General features: G+C 48.1%; 1 protein-coding gene across 1 annotated transcript in view; it reads right to left on the reverse strand.

Moving 5' to 3' along the window:
• Positions 1-10505, reverse strand: part of GALNT2 (polypeptide N-acetylgalactosaminyltransferase 2) — a 190043-nt gene extending 179538 nt beyond the window's left edge. Inside the window, exon 1 of the mRNA XM_072756007.1 lies at positions 10214-10505. Within this exon, the coding sequence (XP_072612108.1) occupies positions 10214-10339 (126 nt within the window). The 5' untranslated portion in view covers positions 10340-10505. The remainder of the gene's footprint in view (positions 1-10213) is intronic.
• Positions 10506-16686: the final 6181 nt, after the last annotated feature.

The following is a 16686-nucleotide window of genomic DNA, read 5'->3' on the forward strand; positions in this document are numbered from 1 at the left end:
TGCATGTCAGTGGCCTGGAAGAAAATCCCAGAAACAACAATAAAGCTCTCACAGTCCTTAGAAACCAAATCAAGTGGAGAAGTAGATGGTGAATTGGGGAATCAGGAAATATTCCCAAATGAGTAAAAAACTGGCTAACTCTACATAACTGCCAAGCTACATTAAAAGCCCAGAACCAAGAGCTTTTAGCGCTTTCATTGATTTTTTTTAATGCTGCATCACCAAAGGTCTTGGTGGCACAGATGACTTTGAGGAAAACTGGCACAAATATCTTGGGGTCAAAAACTAGACACTGGAAAAGTTTTAGGAACACCTTACCCCTACACTTCATGTGTGTTTTCCTTTTTATCTGCGTACAAGAGTGATATATGGAAAAATCAATGTCTAATTAAGTCTAAAAGAGCTCTTTAAATAAGTAGACAAATAAAAATGTTAACTGATAAAGAAACCATGTATCACAGTTCAGTGAACTGTGTTTTTTCCTTGCCTACTGGTACATAAAGTGGTGCTTTTATGAATAATGGCATCTTAGATTTGATCAAAAGAGGTATTCTATATGAAGGGGAAAATCAGAGATTATCAAAAGTGAGGAGCAAGAAAAACAAGTGGGTGAGCTTGTCCACACGAGGGAAGAGGGAAGGAACAGAAGTGGGCAGGGACAGTGAAAAGAGGAAAAGAAGGTGAGCCTCGTGAAGGTCACAGCAAAAGCTCAAAATCTTGGTCAGTGGGAGAGCCCCTGAGGTGGAAAGCGCCAAGATAATGACACTTGAAGCCTCCCACGCTGGCCAATCGGCCCATCATCAAGGACAGCCTTGGGCATCCCCATGCACAAGAGGCACCGCCACTTGCCACAGCCTGATAACAGAGTATTAGTTTATGGGCATCTCCCAAATGCAGACCTCTAATTTCCATCAACTGCTCAGCAATCCCAGGTGATTCAGCTTAGACCCTTCCATTGAAGTGTGTCATCCTTCTAGAGCAGTACCCTTCCAGGAAGGAGTTCACTCCTTCACTGGCCTCTGAAGAAGCAGAGTCAAAGAAACCATCCCAAATGCTCTTAAGTCTGAAAGTCTTTAAAATTACCTTTCCTTTGCTGCCATGCAAATATTCCAGTTGTTTCATCCAGAAACAATTGGTGGCATCATGCATAACCCCCATTAAGGACCTAAGATCCCTCATAAATGCCAACATTTTCTCTGAAAAGCAACTGGATGCTCCCACTTGAGAACCAGGAGAATCTGCAGTTTCCTACCATGCCACCTCCCTACAACAGCTGTAGGTAATGAAGTCACACGTCCATTTTATTTCCCACAAATACTACAGATTGCAGAGCATCAACGTAGGCCATGTTGCCAAGCACAACCTCTCCAAGGCCCGGGCATCAGGCAGGCTTCTGACCTCTGGTTTCCTACAGGCTGGTTTTCCTGCAGGAATCAACAAGCCCCATCGCCCATAGCAACTCCCAGAGATTACATCACAGTGGAAATCCTGCGCTGGAACAGGTGTGCAGGGACCACAAGGATTTCTTGTTAAGTGATAACATGCGTGGAAAGCATTCTATCAATGTTCAATGCCATCTAACAGTGTACTCAACAATGGACAATGCATGCTTCCCAGGTCCAACTTAGCATCTCATAGAGATCAGCCCAGGAATCAAGCAACAAGATTGTTCCAAAGGCACATTTTACTGAGTTGATGAGCAAACTAACCTGCAGGCACATAAAGCAGCCCCAGGTCCAAAGTGGGACACAGGGGCATGGGAGCAGGCGTACCATTCTCCCTAGGATGGGTACACGTGGCCGAAGGCTCCATGGGAACAAGAAGACCCAAGGTTCCCACGCCACACAGGAAACCCCACCTGTGACAAACCAAAGGCATCAATCTACAGAGGTAAAAAACTAGCTCATTTATTTGGCAAAAGTCAGCAAAAGGAGGCATCATGAAGACAGGACACAGCTAAAACCATTGGCTGCGTGTGAAGCGAAGTGAGTCCCAAACATTCATCTGCTTCCAGTTTTGGCTCAAAGCTCACTTCTCCAGTGAGCCGGACCCCCACTCGGTCCCTATCCCCTCCCTCTGCACTTGGCACCTTTCTTCACACTGCAGCGGTTACTTACCTATCCCGGGTTTCGTCTAGCTCCCCACTAAAATCAAAGTTCCATGAGGACAGGGATCCTGCCTGTTATAGTCCTGCCACGTTCCCAAGCACCCAAATAGTGCCTGTCACACACTAGGTGTTAAAGAAATACTCATTGAAAGGATGAATTAAAGGGACCAGAGCCTGTTTTGACTTCTGCTCCTGCCAGAGGGGCAGCTGGGGACGGTCGTCTTCAGGACAGGCAGATAGATGGCAGATGGAGAACACACAAAACCTCTCACAGCGCAAAAGGTTAAAAAATGAAAAAGGCAAAAACAGACTGACACTACCATCAAAGCATTACTATGAGTGCTCCAAAATGCCTTCCAGGAATGCTCTGACAAGGGGCAGCAGGATGAGGGCATGCCAAGAGCACGGCAAGGCCGGCTCCCGACAGCAAGCCACATGCCACGCTGCTGGCCGCCAGACACCTTCCAGGCCCCGAGCTGCCACAAAGCCCACCACCCCCCGAGGCCCCGGGAGATTCCTCCCAGCAGACGACTCTGGGTCAGCCATCCACCAGCTCCGCCACCTTGGGAAAGTCACTCCCCCTCTCTGTGCTTCAGGCTCCATCAGTAAAATGACAGAACCGAAGGGGCTATCAGGAGGAGTCACTGAGTTCATACTGACAGAGCAGCATTAGGACGTGGCCTGGCACACAGTGGGTGCTAACAGCCTAAGTGTTTATTAGATTAAAACCCTTGCCCAGGGGTTCCACCCCTGACCACACAAAGAAGCCATCCTGTTCTGCTAGGATCTAACCATAAAAGTCACAGAGAGAAAAGAAATGAAAGTTAACATAGACACAGCAGTGGCTCTCAATGAGGGACGTCTCTGTCCTCCAGGTGACACTTGGCAGTGCCTCAAGACGCTATTGGTTGTCACATGTGGGGTCAAGGCCACGGAAGCCACTAAACACCAGATGATACGCAGTGTAGCCCCGCACAACAAAGATTATCTGTCTCCAAATGTCAACCAGGTCAAGCCTGAGCAACCCTGATCGGGGGTGATCACGCCCCACAAGGACCCTGACAAAACACATGTCCAGTTTGGGGTTCTGGAAAGTCAGTAACTCCGTCCCAGCCAGACTGACCATTCCTCCCCGCAAAGAATCCCCAGGCCACAAACAGCTACCCCGGCAGGATCGGGTAACCAGCACTCAGGGCCCGAGAGACCCTGGGGAGGGCAGAGGCCGAGGAGACAGAGGAGAGTTTGCCCAGGCAGGCGGCCCAAGGCAGCTTTGATGCCCACTGCGGGCCACAGTGACCGGCCCATTCCACGTCCCCAGACAGCCACCCCTCAGCCGCTGCTTCATCTGCTTCACAACAGCCAGCTCCTGTAACACGTGGGGCTCACGGCACAGAATTCCCAAAGCCTGGCAGAGCTGTTTCAATTTAGGCCCGGGAGTGAGATTCTATGTGACCGTCTTTGGTTTTCTCAGACCCAGCCCCAATGAATCACTGCCTTCTACATTCCAGCCTGCTAAGAAACCCAATGTGTATAAAACGACATGTTTCCCAGGCCTGTAATCCCGGACATGACGAAATGCAAAAATGCCAAGTGTCTCACTCTATGCTCCAAGAGGCAGAGTGAGGGCAGGAGCAGAGATCTACCTGCCTAGGCCAAGGGACCAGGGGTGAGGGTGACGTGCTCCACCAGGGAAGGCACCTTGTTGGCTCCTTGAGTCTGGTTTTTGGGGTTTTTTTTTTTAAGATTTTATTTATTTATGAAAGACAGAGAGAGAGAGAGAGAGAGAAGCAGAGACATTGGCAGAGGGAAAAGTAGGCTCCCTACAGGGAGCCCGATGCAGGACTCGATCCCGGGATCACAACCTGAGCCAATGGCAGATGCTCGACCATGAAGCCACCCAGGTGCCCCCGAGTCTGGTTTTTTATTTCCTAGAAATGGTCCCATGATCAGAAAGGAGAAAGGTGGAGGAGGCTCTCCTGAGTAGACAGGTAAACCAGACAGGTCCTCCTGGTACCTCCTGCCATGGAACCAATCCTTAAGGTCAAGCACATGGCTGAAGGCTAGAGAACCTTCACACCAGCTAAGAGACAAAGTCTGGTTCCACTCTGCGGGCATGAGTGTCCATAGGAGGGCTCCCTCCAACACGCAGGCATGAGTGTCCACAGGAGTACTCCCTCCAACACATTCAATCTAAACTCTCAAAGAAGGGGGACATTCCTTACCAGGCCCAGCCTTTCCCAAAACCCTCTCAGGTGGGTTTGCTTGTGGAAGTACCACCAGAAGGAGGTCTGCCTTCAAAAACTTCACCAAAAAGGCAGTCTGGAGGCAAGGATCCAAGACAACAAGAGGGGAACAAGGGTCCCCAGTAGCAGAGACTCAAACACACCCTCAAGGGGAAAGATGACCCTTCAGGTCAGAGAAGTGAGACCAGGCCAACGCTTCCTTGGATCCAAGCGGCACACTTACATGAGTGATACTCAGCATGTTTATGTATCACTGTGATGTGGATGCAGAGGTAGGGTACAAAAGGCCCCTGCAGTGGCAGCTTTCAATTCTTTGGTTGCTGATCATGGTGAAGGGATTCCCAAGGGAAGAGACCAGGATAGCCAGGGGCTGGGAATCATTCAGAGTCTTAGGAGTGACATTTACTTACCAACCAGTATGGAAGCATCCCCCTATTTTAATCTGTGTGGCATCACTGTATGGGTGTGTTTCCATTTGGACATCCACCCAGCTTATATGTCTCAGCATCATCTCATCCATGCAAACCTTCCAGAAGAGGATTCACAAGGAGAAATGCAGAAGAACAAAAGCAGGGAGTGGATTTGGCCAGGTTTGGCTACTTTTCTCATCCCTCGAATTCTGCTGGGCCAGCTAGGAGGCTGCATTGATTTTTTTTTTTCCCCAGGAATACCCTGAGTCCTTCCTGGGATCTCAGCCAGAACCTCAAAGTGAACTCCTGTGTGTGCCTGTGTCTCTGCCCCAGGCAGTCTCAGCCTCACCCTCATCACCATCACCACCACCAACACCACTACCACCACCTCCTCCTTCCACTAAGCCAACTGCCTCGGATTTGCTAGAAGGTAGGCAGCATAGCATTGCCTGCTTTGAAATCGACATCCTCCCAAACTTACTTCCCACTCCCCAAAGATCTGAAAAACATGAATGGCAGAAACAAAATATTATATGCATATAAAGATATAAATATAAATGCGTGCATGCCCAGTCATTTTCCTGACCACCTCTTGATTACCTCTTCCTCTGATCCAAATAGGAAACCCACCACGCATGAGGAGGTATGTTGGAGAGATTTACAGAGGGCCTGAAGGCCACGTACAACCTCTACAAGTTGGTCTCCTTAACCCTACCTCAAGGTTTGACAGCCTGAGCAAGCTGACCCTACTCTGTACTGGGTACAGCCACTTCTTTTCCATTTTTGCTAGAGGGTTAAGGGAAGCGCTCATTACTTTGGCACTGTTTATCAGTCACAATCTGTTTCCATTATGTTTGAGCACCCGGAGGCAGCCACAACATAACTTGGGAACAGGGAAACTTGATTTTCTTTAGAGAAAAGTTTATATTACAGTGCCATTTGTCAGATTCTCTGGCGAGAGTGTTTTTCCCCCCTCTGCTGCCCTCCCTGCCTCAGCTTCAAACCCTCATTTCAAATGGAATTTCTTTAAACTCCAAACTGATTATAGGTGGCGAGGTGTAGTATGGGTCCCCTCCTGCACATACACCCACAGACTCACATATCTACTGACACCCATCAAAGCACATGGCAGCTTCATGTTCCACCTCAAACCACTCAGCCGAGAGCAGTCATAGCTCCCCTCCCGCCAGGAGAAGCAAGGCTGCAGAGACAGAGGGGAGCCCAGATCGTAGGTGGGGAATGGAGCAGGCTGGCTTCCTTGCCACAGGAAGTCTCCACTGAAGGGCACGTTTATCACACACTCTGTTCACACAATCGCCAGAGAAAGATGTGCCCTCCATCCAGCTTGCCTGCTGGCTGCCAACAGGTGGGGACCCCACTCCTATACCGCAGCTAGGCACGAGAGCTGGCGAGTCCGGACTGCGTCCCCCAAAGGCAGTCCTTAATGTCATTCAAGGTTCTTTAGAACAAGCCCAAATAAACCAAACAAATCAATCTCAGAGGAATGGATGAAAGCTAAAGAAAAAATAAAAACATCAACGATTTTCCAGAGAGCAAGAAGACACTGCAGATTCCTGGTTCAATATTCGGCTTTTTCAAGGAGTATTGTGGCTTTTTACTTGTTCTTTATCACCACCCCCAGCCCCAAAACCATTTATTCAGCATCTACTATTTCTCAACACCTACTAATGGCATTTAGCTCTCTGCCATAAGGTGAAAATGATTATCGCCACTGTAAAGATGAAAAACTGAGGGTCAGAGAGTGAATTACTAAAGGTCACTAAGCAGAAGGTGGTAGAGAGCTAAAGTCACTCAGTGCCAATAAATGGATTCATGCCATTCCTCTTCCTGTGAATGTCCATAACCCAGCTCAAAAAACATGACTGTTTCCCTGATAGACCAAACTGAGAATCAATGAGTCAGCTTGGCACGTGAAGCCCTCTTCGGCCCAGTCCCCACCTCCTTCTCCAATTTCATACCTCGCTGTTCCCCTACACACGTGCCACACTCCAACCAAGTGAGGTCTCTCACCACTCCCTCCTCCTCCCTGCAAATGCCTCCTACAAGAATACCCCCCCCCAGCCCTCCACCCTCGAACCCCCAAAGCGAGGGCTGCAGCAGTTCATCCACTCATCAAGGAAGGATGGGAAGTGAACAGGATGCCCAGGCCTTGGTCATGTCCTTCAGCTAACACTCTCCCCTACCTCCCGAGGATGTGAGCAGCACAGACAAGGGATCTCAGGCTGGACATGCTCTCTTTTGGTAGAGATCATTCTTCACAAACTGGGAAACCATTCCCTTTCCATCCTCAACGGCCACACTTTACCCAGAGGCAGGCTCACTGCAACAGAAATCCCTTCTTCTCTTCTATAGCTCTATCCACTGCCAATCTGCCAAGGCCTGGGGAGACTTAACATGATTAAAATTGTAAAGCATTTAAGATGTTTGAAGGAAAGGCATCATTGAAGTGCAGATCATCAATTTGGGGGGGGGGGGGAGCACACTATGGGAGGAGTGCAGAGATCTATACATGTGCAAATGGTATAATTTTAAACATTATGCATAAACTGATTGACTACCCACCCTGAACCTCAGCATTGAGTCCCAAATGGTGCTGCGATGCCCAGATTGCTTTTGAGCACCTGTTCCTGTTCACTGTATTAGATCTACAATCTGAGGTGAGTTGACTTTGTGGGTTTTGCCAAATGGAGAATAACAGTCCTGAGATCAGTTATTTAACAGGCAGGGCACACAGCGACAAGCCCGGGCAGGGGTGCTGAAGCAGCAGAAACACCAGGCAGGCTCCCGTCAGACAATCCCCCAAAGCCTAATACTGAAGCCTGGTACCCCGTGAAAAACATCAGGGCAGAGCGAAACGTGCTAAATACAGAACAAGAGCCTTGCCTTATTATAGCATAGTATGAATCAAGAGAAGAAACATTAATTCCACTTGCATCTAAAGAACTATAGCTATTATTTACATTCTGCCTTCACTTGCATACCACATGATCTTTTTTAGGTCCATACTTTGCAAGACCCCCCCCCAAACCCAACAGATTTCCTTTCATCATAAGGATGAACTAAATTTGAAGACTCTTTAGTCTTTAAATCCATGGAAACAATTCAGGAGGAAGGAAGACTACCCAGTTTTACACTCTAGATTAGGAAATTCAGGACAGCGGGGTTCTATTCAGGCCCTCCAGAATGGTCTCACAGCTTCGACTTTTATACCAGCATCCACAACCCTAAGTTAATGAGTCTTTTGCTGTGATTTCAAAAGCTATTGCATTTACACACCTCTTCCTCAACTGACAAATCACTAAACCATTCTAAGGGCTAGGATTAAATTTTATGGTTCGTTGACAGAAAGAATAGAATCCCAAATCACCAATCCATGTATAATTGTTCATTTCCCACACATTTTTTTCCTACCTGATCTCCATACCTTCCCATTGCCACTAGATCACAAAGTGTTCTTGGGTTTTTTTTCTTTCAATTAAGGATACCCCTCAAAAACCAGCGGCTGAAGGCCACCAGGGAGAAAGCAGCCTCTCTGGATGCTAAGGACACACTGTTGCTGTTTCTAATCACAGGTACTAAGGAAAGTACTAAACCCAAGGAAAGAGAAATAGCAGTGTGGCTTATTTGTTTGTTTTTCTTTTGCATGAAAGGCAGAAGGCTTTGCCAGGTCCCACCAGCATACCAGACCTTGCAGAGCTGCCAAGGCCTAGTTTATTGCAAAGCAAAGTTTTGAAAAGAATTTCAGTTTAACATGAGCATAGTTTTTAAAGGGCTGCAGTGCTCCTACTGGATGCACTGCTCTTCACCATTCAGGAATAAACAAGAGACTTCAGGTACATCTACAGCAGTTCTCTGCATTAAAAAAAGAAAAAGAAATTGGGCTAAGAGCACCCTGTTGGCGCAGAACTAAGCTAGGCCAATTCAGCACATGGAAAGACTTTCCATTTCTGTTCCCTCCGGATAAAGCAAACCCATGCAATTTCCCAAGACTCAAACAAGATACCTACCTCCATCTAATAATGCCTTCAGGTGAGAATGAATGAATCAGTGAATCAATGACACAAACAAGGGGGGAAACCTCAGAAGCGGCCAAACCTCAGCGTTGACTTCACCTGTCTGACTTTAAGGCTAAAAAGTCTGTTCATGTGCAGTCGGTCCCGTCTGGCCTGTTTGAGAGCACCATCGCCTAGTTCCAGCCCAACCCGTCGTCCAGCTCCACGAACTCAGAATTTCCTGGGTTACTGAACGCCACAGTAACGAGGGTTACAGGACTCTGGGAAAGACAGCGCTGCTTCCAAAGCCTCTTGCCCACTCAGCGCCACGACCCCGCCGGCGGCATGTGCGCAGCCGAAGCCCTCCGGGGGCAGCGGGCAGCGGGCGCGGGCGCGGGACCCCGCCGTCGGGCTTCCCTGGCCGCCCCACTTCCTCCCGAAAACGCCCGGCTGTCCGGGGGGGCTGGTGCGGTCCCGGGGCCCCCCCCTCGGCCCCTGGGAGCCTGCTCAAAGCACGCCCATAGGACAGGGACCATCCCCGCGTAACCAGGCAGCCGGGCTGGGAGAGGCACGCGCAGGGCGCCCGGGCCAGGCGGGGCCAGGAGGGGCCAGGAGGGTCGGGCCGAGCTGGCCAGAGCCCAGAGCCCAGAGCCCAGAGCCCAGAGCCGCGACCGAGGGGGAAGTCGGGGGTGTCCGCGGCCGGCCCCACTCCGGGCGCAGGGGCGCGCGGGCCCCCGGCTCTCCCCCGCCCAGGGAGCCCCTTGCGTCCGGCACCCGCTGGCTGCACCCCCCGCCGCCGCCCCAGGGCGATGAGACCCCGAGCTGCCCCCCAACTCCCGCCGCGCGGTGACAAGCGGGAAAGGGGTGAGGATCTGCAGCGGCTTGTACCAAAGGGCTGGAAAGAAACTTGGACTCCCCCCCCCTCGCACAGGACACTCCGGAAAGGCAGCGCCTCCCCGCCTCCCCCCACCCCCTTCTGGGTGTCCCAACACCCCCACCGCTAAACTTCCCACCGCAGGGGACGGGGCTCCCGGCGGCCGGACCAGACTCAACTCAATTACGCGGAGCAGACAGAGGGGCACGTCTACACAGGAGGACGCGCACGGACGGGCCGGGGGGCGCCGGGGAAGGCGTCCGGGGTCCGGCAGGGCCGCCGCCTCCCGGGCCGGCCGAGCGCCGAGGGGCCGCTGCGCCCCTGCGCCCCTGCGCCCCTGCGCCCCTGCGCCCCTGCCCCGGGGGGCCGGCTGGGAGGCCGGGGGAGGGGAGCCGGAGGGGCGCGAGCCCGCGTCGGCGCCCGGCGCGCCTCGTCCCGGCGCGGGGTCCGCAGCGGGGCAGGGGGCGCGTCGGCGCGGGCGGGGCTGGCGGGGCTGGCGGGGGAAGGGGAGCCGGGGCTCGGGCGGGCGGGCGGGCGGCCGGGCCCGGGCAGGGCGCCCCACTCACCTTCCTGCCGGCGCCGCCGCCCGCGCCCGCGGCCAGCGCGGAGCCGCCCCCCGAGTACATGTAGTAGGCGATGCCCAGCACCCACAGGAAGGCGAAGCAGAGCAGCATCCGCGAGCGCCGCCGCATTCTCCCCTCTCGGCCGCCGGCCGCGGCCGCCGCTGCTCGCGAGTGCTGCCTGGGGCCGGCGCGGGCGGGGAGCGGGCCGGGGGAGGAGCGGAGGAAGGGGAAGGGCGCGGCGGCGGCTCCTCCTCCGGCGCGGGCGGCTGCTCGGCGGCGGCGAAGGCGGCGCGCGCCCGGCGCCCGAGCTCCGCCCCGGGCCGGGAGCGCGGCGCGGCGCCCGAGCAGGAAGCTGCGGCCTCGGAGGCGGCGAGCGGGTCAGGGAGCAAAGGGCGACCAATCGGCGGCGGCTGCGGGGGCCGGGACGCGGGCCGGAGGAGGGGACTGCCGCGTCTCCATGGCGGCAGCACGCGGGGCTCGGGCGGGAGGGCGTCCGCGGGCCCGGCCCCGCCCCGCCCCGCCCCGCCCCGCCCCTCGGCGTCCGCCCCGCCCCTCGGCGTCCTCCCCGCCGCGGCCCCGCCGCCCCCGTGAGTGACAGGTGGCGGCGCGGCCCGGCCCGGCCCGGCCCGGCGGAGCGCGCGCACGTGCGCACACACACGTGCACACGCCCCGGGGCCGCCGGGGCCCGCCGAGGAGGCCGTGGGCGCCCCGCTCCCGGGCCTGGGGACCGCCCCGCGCTCGCCCTGCCCGGCCGGCCCGCCTGCGCGCCTTGCTGCAGACCCGCCTGCTGGACCCGACTTCGCCCCGCTCGCTGCGGTTTTCTTTCTAATCTCGCAGCAGAACGTCCCTGGTCCCCGGTTGCCAATTGTATGTATTTATTTAGTCAGAGGTGGGGGCCCACGGGTAGAAGGCGAGCGGTCAAGGGAACGTTTTTCCGAGAATGGGCAGCCCTCAGTAGCAGGATTGTTTTTGTTTTATTTTGTTGTTAAGAAACGCGAAAGAGGAAGAAGGGATGCAACGTTATTTTTTTTTTCGATCTTTTCCTTTGAATGTGTTGCTTTCTTAAGAGAAGAAAGAAGAGTTAGCACGTAAACATCTCGGGAAAATACATCTGTCTTGTAACAGATCTCTGTAACCTTGACGATGCCCTTGCCACACGCAAAGTTTCCCCGTGCTCCTAAGACAGAAAGAACTGTTACTTGGCGCTGCTTGTTTCGAAAGCGATTTCAGGAGCTTCCCCGTCTGCAGGATAAGGCAGCTGCCTGAATCTGAAGCTCTACTCACCAAAATACAAACACAAACAAGCCTTCAGCACCACTAGGAGAGGGAATGCCGGGAACTGAACTTCTAATTACTTCTTAAGTAGAAGAAAGAAAAGACATCCGATTCCAGCAGCGCTCCTTGCACTGCTGCCAAGGACTTAAGTGAAGTCCCAGCTTAAAGCCTCTACAAAGAGAAAGTCCAACACCAAAAACTAAAACTGAACACAGGTCAGGTACTTAACAGGGAAGAGGTTTGAAAGAGAATGGGACAGGAGGTGGCAGCCTTGAAGAAGCCTTGCTTCTGGGAGAAGTCAAATAAATAAAGAGAGGGTAATGCCCTTTGGAGGCCTAGCAGAGAAGGGAAAGAAGGAAGTACAAAGGGCAAATTAAAGATCCTACAGAAATAAAAGACGGCCAGTCCCTCCCCCAGACAGTTATCTATTAAAAACTGCACTTCACTCTACAAATAGAACTGGGAATCCAGTGTCAAAATTCTTAGTAACGGGATAACATCAAATTGAATGAATACAAAACTACCACAAAAAGAAAACAAAAAAGGAATCACATTTCCTATGACAAAAAAAAATGAATCCTGACATTTTTGGCTGATCACACACACACACACACACACACACACACACAAAACCAGGAAGCAGAAGAAATTGTTACACCACACACACACATCAAACTACCAAACTGAACAAAGCATCATGTATATGGACACACACACACATACACAATATGTGTACATCTAGACAACTACAATCAGAAATTCAAAAACTAAGAACAGACTAGACAAAAATTGAGAAGCAATACAATTAAAGCTCATCAAATTCAGGAAAAATATGGAAAAGAAGACAAAACAATCTGAGAAACAAAAAATAATTATGAAATCCCCATGGGAGAATATTGTCAAATATATGTAAAAGGACACTGAAGAATGGCAAGAAAATAATCAAGAAATTGAACAATAAGAAAGAAAGAAGCAAAAAGTGTTCAGAGAAGTGGTTGAGGTAAAAGGAAAGAAGAACCAAAATACATATAACTGGAGTCCTCAATGTGGACACACCAGTGAAGCAGAATTAGTATTAAAACGAATCCCAGATGTAATGTTTGACATGTTAACTACATCATCATGGGTAATGCTCTATGGCATATTTGAAAGTTATTAGGAGAGTAGGTCCTAGGAGTTCTCATTGCAAGGGAAACTTTTCTTTTCTCTTTTTGTATCTATATGAGGTGATGAATGTTAACTTTATTGTGGTCATCATTTCATAATATATGTTAGTCAATTCATTATGCTGTACAAATTATATGGTGCTTATGTAGTTATGTAAATTATGAATTAAGAAATAGGAGAAAATTTCAATTATATATCAAAATTACCTTCCATGTACCTTGAAAAACTATTATTATATGGTGCTTATGTAGTTATGTAAATTATGAATTCAGAAATAGGAGAAAATTTCAATTATATATCAAAATTACCTTCCATGTACCTTGAAAAACTATTCTGTAATAATCAACTCCAAAATATATCTGAGTTAAACTATTGGATTTTAAAGGCAACAAGATCAAATTACTTATGGGGATCACAAATTTAGGCTGGCATCAGACTTCTTTTTTTAAAAAAAAGATTTATTTATTTACTCATGAGAGACACAGACAGAGACATAGGCAGAGGGAGAAATGGGTTCCTTGCAGGGAGCCTGATGTGGGACTCGACCCCAGATCCCGGGATCATGATCTGAGCCAAAGGCAGGCGCCACCCAGGCATCCCTGCATCAGACTTCTTAAAATCAACATACAAAGCAACACAACAATGGAGCAACATTTATAAGAAACTCAATGCAAGAAAATACCAGCCAAGGATTTTTGTGTCCAGCTACGAACCAACAGATAGGAACTGAGTGCAAAAATTCAGGGACCATTATATGCCTTTCCTGGAGAATTAACTTCCTTCATCCAAAAGAAAACTCCTGGATAATTAACTTCCCTCATCTGAGAGATAACTGAGGAAAACCAGCAAAATGATTGATGGAGAGCATTTATATATTTAATTGGTGGAAAGAATAGTATGTATGCATTATATTTTCTGGTAAAGTAAAACACAAGCAACTAGAAGCAATTGAAGGAGAAGGGAGAAAGAAAAAAACAGAATCATATCATTGACTATTAAATAGGCAATAGATGAAAAAAATAGGCAATAGATGGATGGAAGTCAAAGGAGACCATGTAGAATGGACAGATGAGATGTTAAAAGAAACAAAGGAAGGAACTAAGGGTAATATAATAATATAAACTTGACCACAAAGCAAAATATAAATATTCTCAAATATCAAATCCTATTTTAAAACCCTAAGAGAAAAAATTTTAAAACAGCAAAGAATACATGCCAGATAGTGGGGGCAAAAAAACAATAAGTATAGCATAATACATGTGGTATTGTAAAAGAAAATAATATGACAGAATTGATATCACAGTATCATTACAAATGGGCTTAATTTACCAAATAAAAGATTTCCAAGGGGTACCTGGGTGGCTCAATTAATCAGCTGAGGTCCTGATCTCAGGGTCCTGGGATCCAGCCCCAGTGGGTCTCTGTGCTCAGCAGGAGTCTGCTTAAGGATTCTCTCTCCTTCTCCTTTGGCCCCTCTCCTGATTAAATAAACAAACAAACAAGTCTTTAAAAAAAAGAAAGAAAGCCCAAATCTAAAAAATGCAGGAGCTGTGATCCTAATATCAAAGCAGAACAAACCAAAGAACATCAAATGAAACAAAGGACAATTAATAGCCAAAACTTCAATTCCCAATGAAGACATATCAATTGTATATCAGTAAGGCTTTGATCAGAGGAGTAAAACCATTATTAATGTTATAGAATAAGGAACATATGATAGGGTTTAAACTTTTACAATGTTGAAGGGTAGGAAAAAAGTCAGACTTCAGGTAGGAAGTCTGTTTCCATTTGTGTGGCAACAGGTCTGAAGTCATTGCAATTTTCAGACCTGGCAGTCAAAAAAAATTTTTAAATGCTAGAAGTGACAGTCTGAAGTCATTGAAGTCACTGAACCTTGAGGATGTGAGGCCAAGAAAATAAGCCAGTCACAGGAAGACAAATACTATATGACTCCACTGATACGAAGTACCTAGAATAGTACAACTCCTAAGTACAGAATTTCAGTTTGCGAAGATGAAAAAGTTCTGGAGATGGATGAGGGTGATGGTTGCACAACAGTGTGAATGTATACTTAATGCCAACAGAGCTACATACTTAAAAATTGTGCAAGTGTGGGATCCCTGGGTGGCGCAGCGGTTTAGCGCCTGCCTTTGGCCCAGGGCGCAATCCTGGAGACCCGGAATCGAATCCCATGTCAGGCTCCCGGTGCATGGAGCCTGCTTCTCCCTCTGCCTGTGTCTCTGCCTCTCTCTCTCTCTCTCTCTCTCTCTCTCTGTGTGACTATCATAAATTAAAAAAAAATTTTTTTTTAATTGTCCGAGTGGTAAATTTTACGTATATTTTACCTCAATTTGTAAAAAAGATGACATTTGGGACAGAATTATTTCCATATGCAACATAAAGGGGTAATATCCTACTACATAAGGAACTTAAACATTGAGATAAGCAAAACACATAAAAAGACAATTCACAGTGAAGATCTTCAGAGTCTGTATACAGGGACACCTGGGTGGCTCAGCAGTTGAGCATCTGCCTTTGGTCTAGGATGTGATCCTGGAGTCCCAGGATCGAGTCCCACGTCGGGTTCCCTGCATGGAGCCTGCTTCTCCCTCTGCCTGTGTCTCTGCCTCTCTCTCTCTCTCTCATGAATAAATAAATAAAATCTTTAAAAAAAAAAAAAAGAGTCTGTAAACATGAAAAAATGTTAAACTTCACTCATGGTGGAGCCACAAATTAACACTACAGAGAAACTACCCCCTCACAAACTGGCAAAAATTCAAAAACTTGATAAAACACCGTTGACTGGACTATAAGAAAGAATAAGGAACACTTCTGTGAACAGATATGGAGATAACTTCCAGGATATGTTATTAAGTTAAAAAAGCAAAGAGTATATATTATGTGCTATTTTTATAAGATATAAAGGAAAATAAACCATACAAATATCTGCTTTTTTTTTTTTTTTTTTTTTTGGCAACACAACAGATAGGAACTGAGTGCAAAAATTCAGAGACCATTATATACCTTTCCTGGAGAATTAACTTCCTTCATCCAAGAGAAAACTCCTGGATAATTAACACAATCACAAGCATATAATAATGATACACCAGAAAACAATGAAATTAGTTACCTATACATGGTGAGAGGATAAGATGGAGGGGATAGAAGGAGGGACACCTCCCTGGGTGCAACCTTTTCCTAGGTTTGACTTTTGGAAACATGTTAAGGTCCTCCAAAAAGTAAAATAAAATTAACAAAGATGGGGAGGTTCCTTAAAATGTAATCCAAAAAGAAAGACCTGAACCCAACTATATTGCAAATGAATGCCACACTGTGAGAGGGTAAAAGAACTAATATGCATACCTTTCAAACAAAGTACTTGGGCTATATAACCTCAGCCTACAGAAGGAAACAACTTCAAAAAATTTTTGAGCTCTTCCTTATGTTTTTTTCATAGTGTTATGGTGTGGCAATTAAACTGTTTTATGCATATTGTGCAATTGAACACATAAGAAAATGCATTGCTTTGGGGAGCTAAGATTTTTACTATGGAAGAAAGAAGATGTGATGTGGAATGATCTATAATGAAAGACAAGGAAAGGGTGAGGAAATTCTGATTTGAAATCAGAATTAACAGTAAATATATACATATATGTTTATACATCTACATGCATGTACATATTCCCTAGATCGGTCCACTGAAAAGATCCCAGAGCAATGATACCTCAATAGCAATGAGCACATTTGCAACCAGATCTTGGTTTCTAACACCATTTTCCACCGTAAGATTTCCTTGGAGAAATGATCGATTCAATGACCAGAGTATAGAAGGTACTAGATGAGCCTAGAAGATCTTTTTGTAATGGAGAGTAAGAAATAGTGGTGGAGGAATGTCAAAACATCACAGGAGTCAGCTTGAAGGGCCTCTACTGGCTAAATCTAGACATATATGTATCAAAATAAATATTGAATAAATTAGGAATCTTGAGTACATACTGATAGTAAACAGATAACTAAATAAAGGAGATGGGGGA

The sequence above is a fragment of the Vulpes vulpes genome, chromosome 4 (genome assembly GCF_048418805.1).
Source record: "Vulpes vulpes isolate BD-2025 chromosome 4, VulVul3, whole genome shotgun sequence".
Classification (NCBI taxonomy): domain Eukaryota; kingdom Metazoa; phylum Chordata; class Mammalia; order Carnivora; family Canidae; genus Vulpes; species Vulpes vulpes.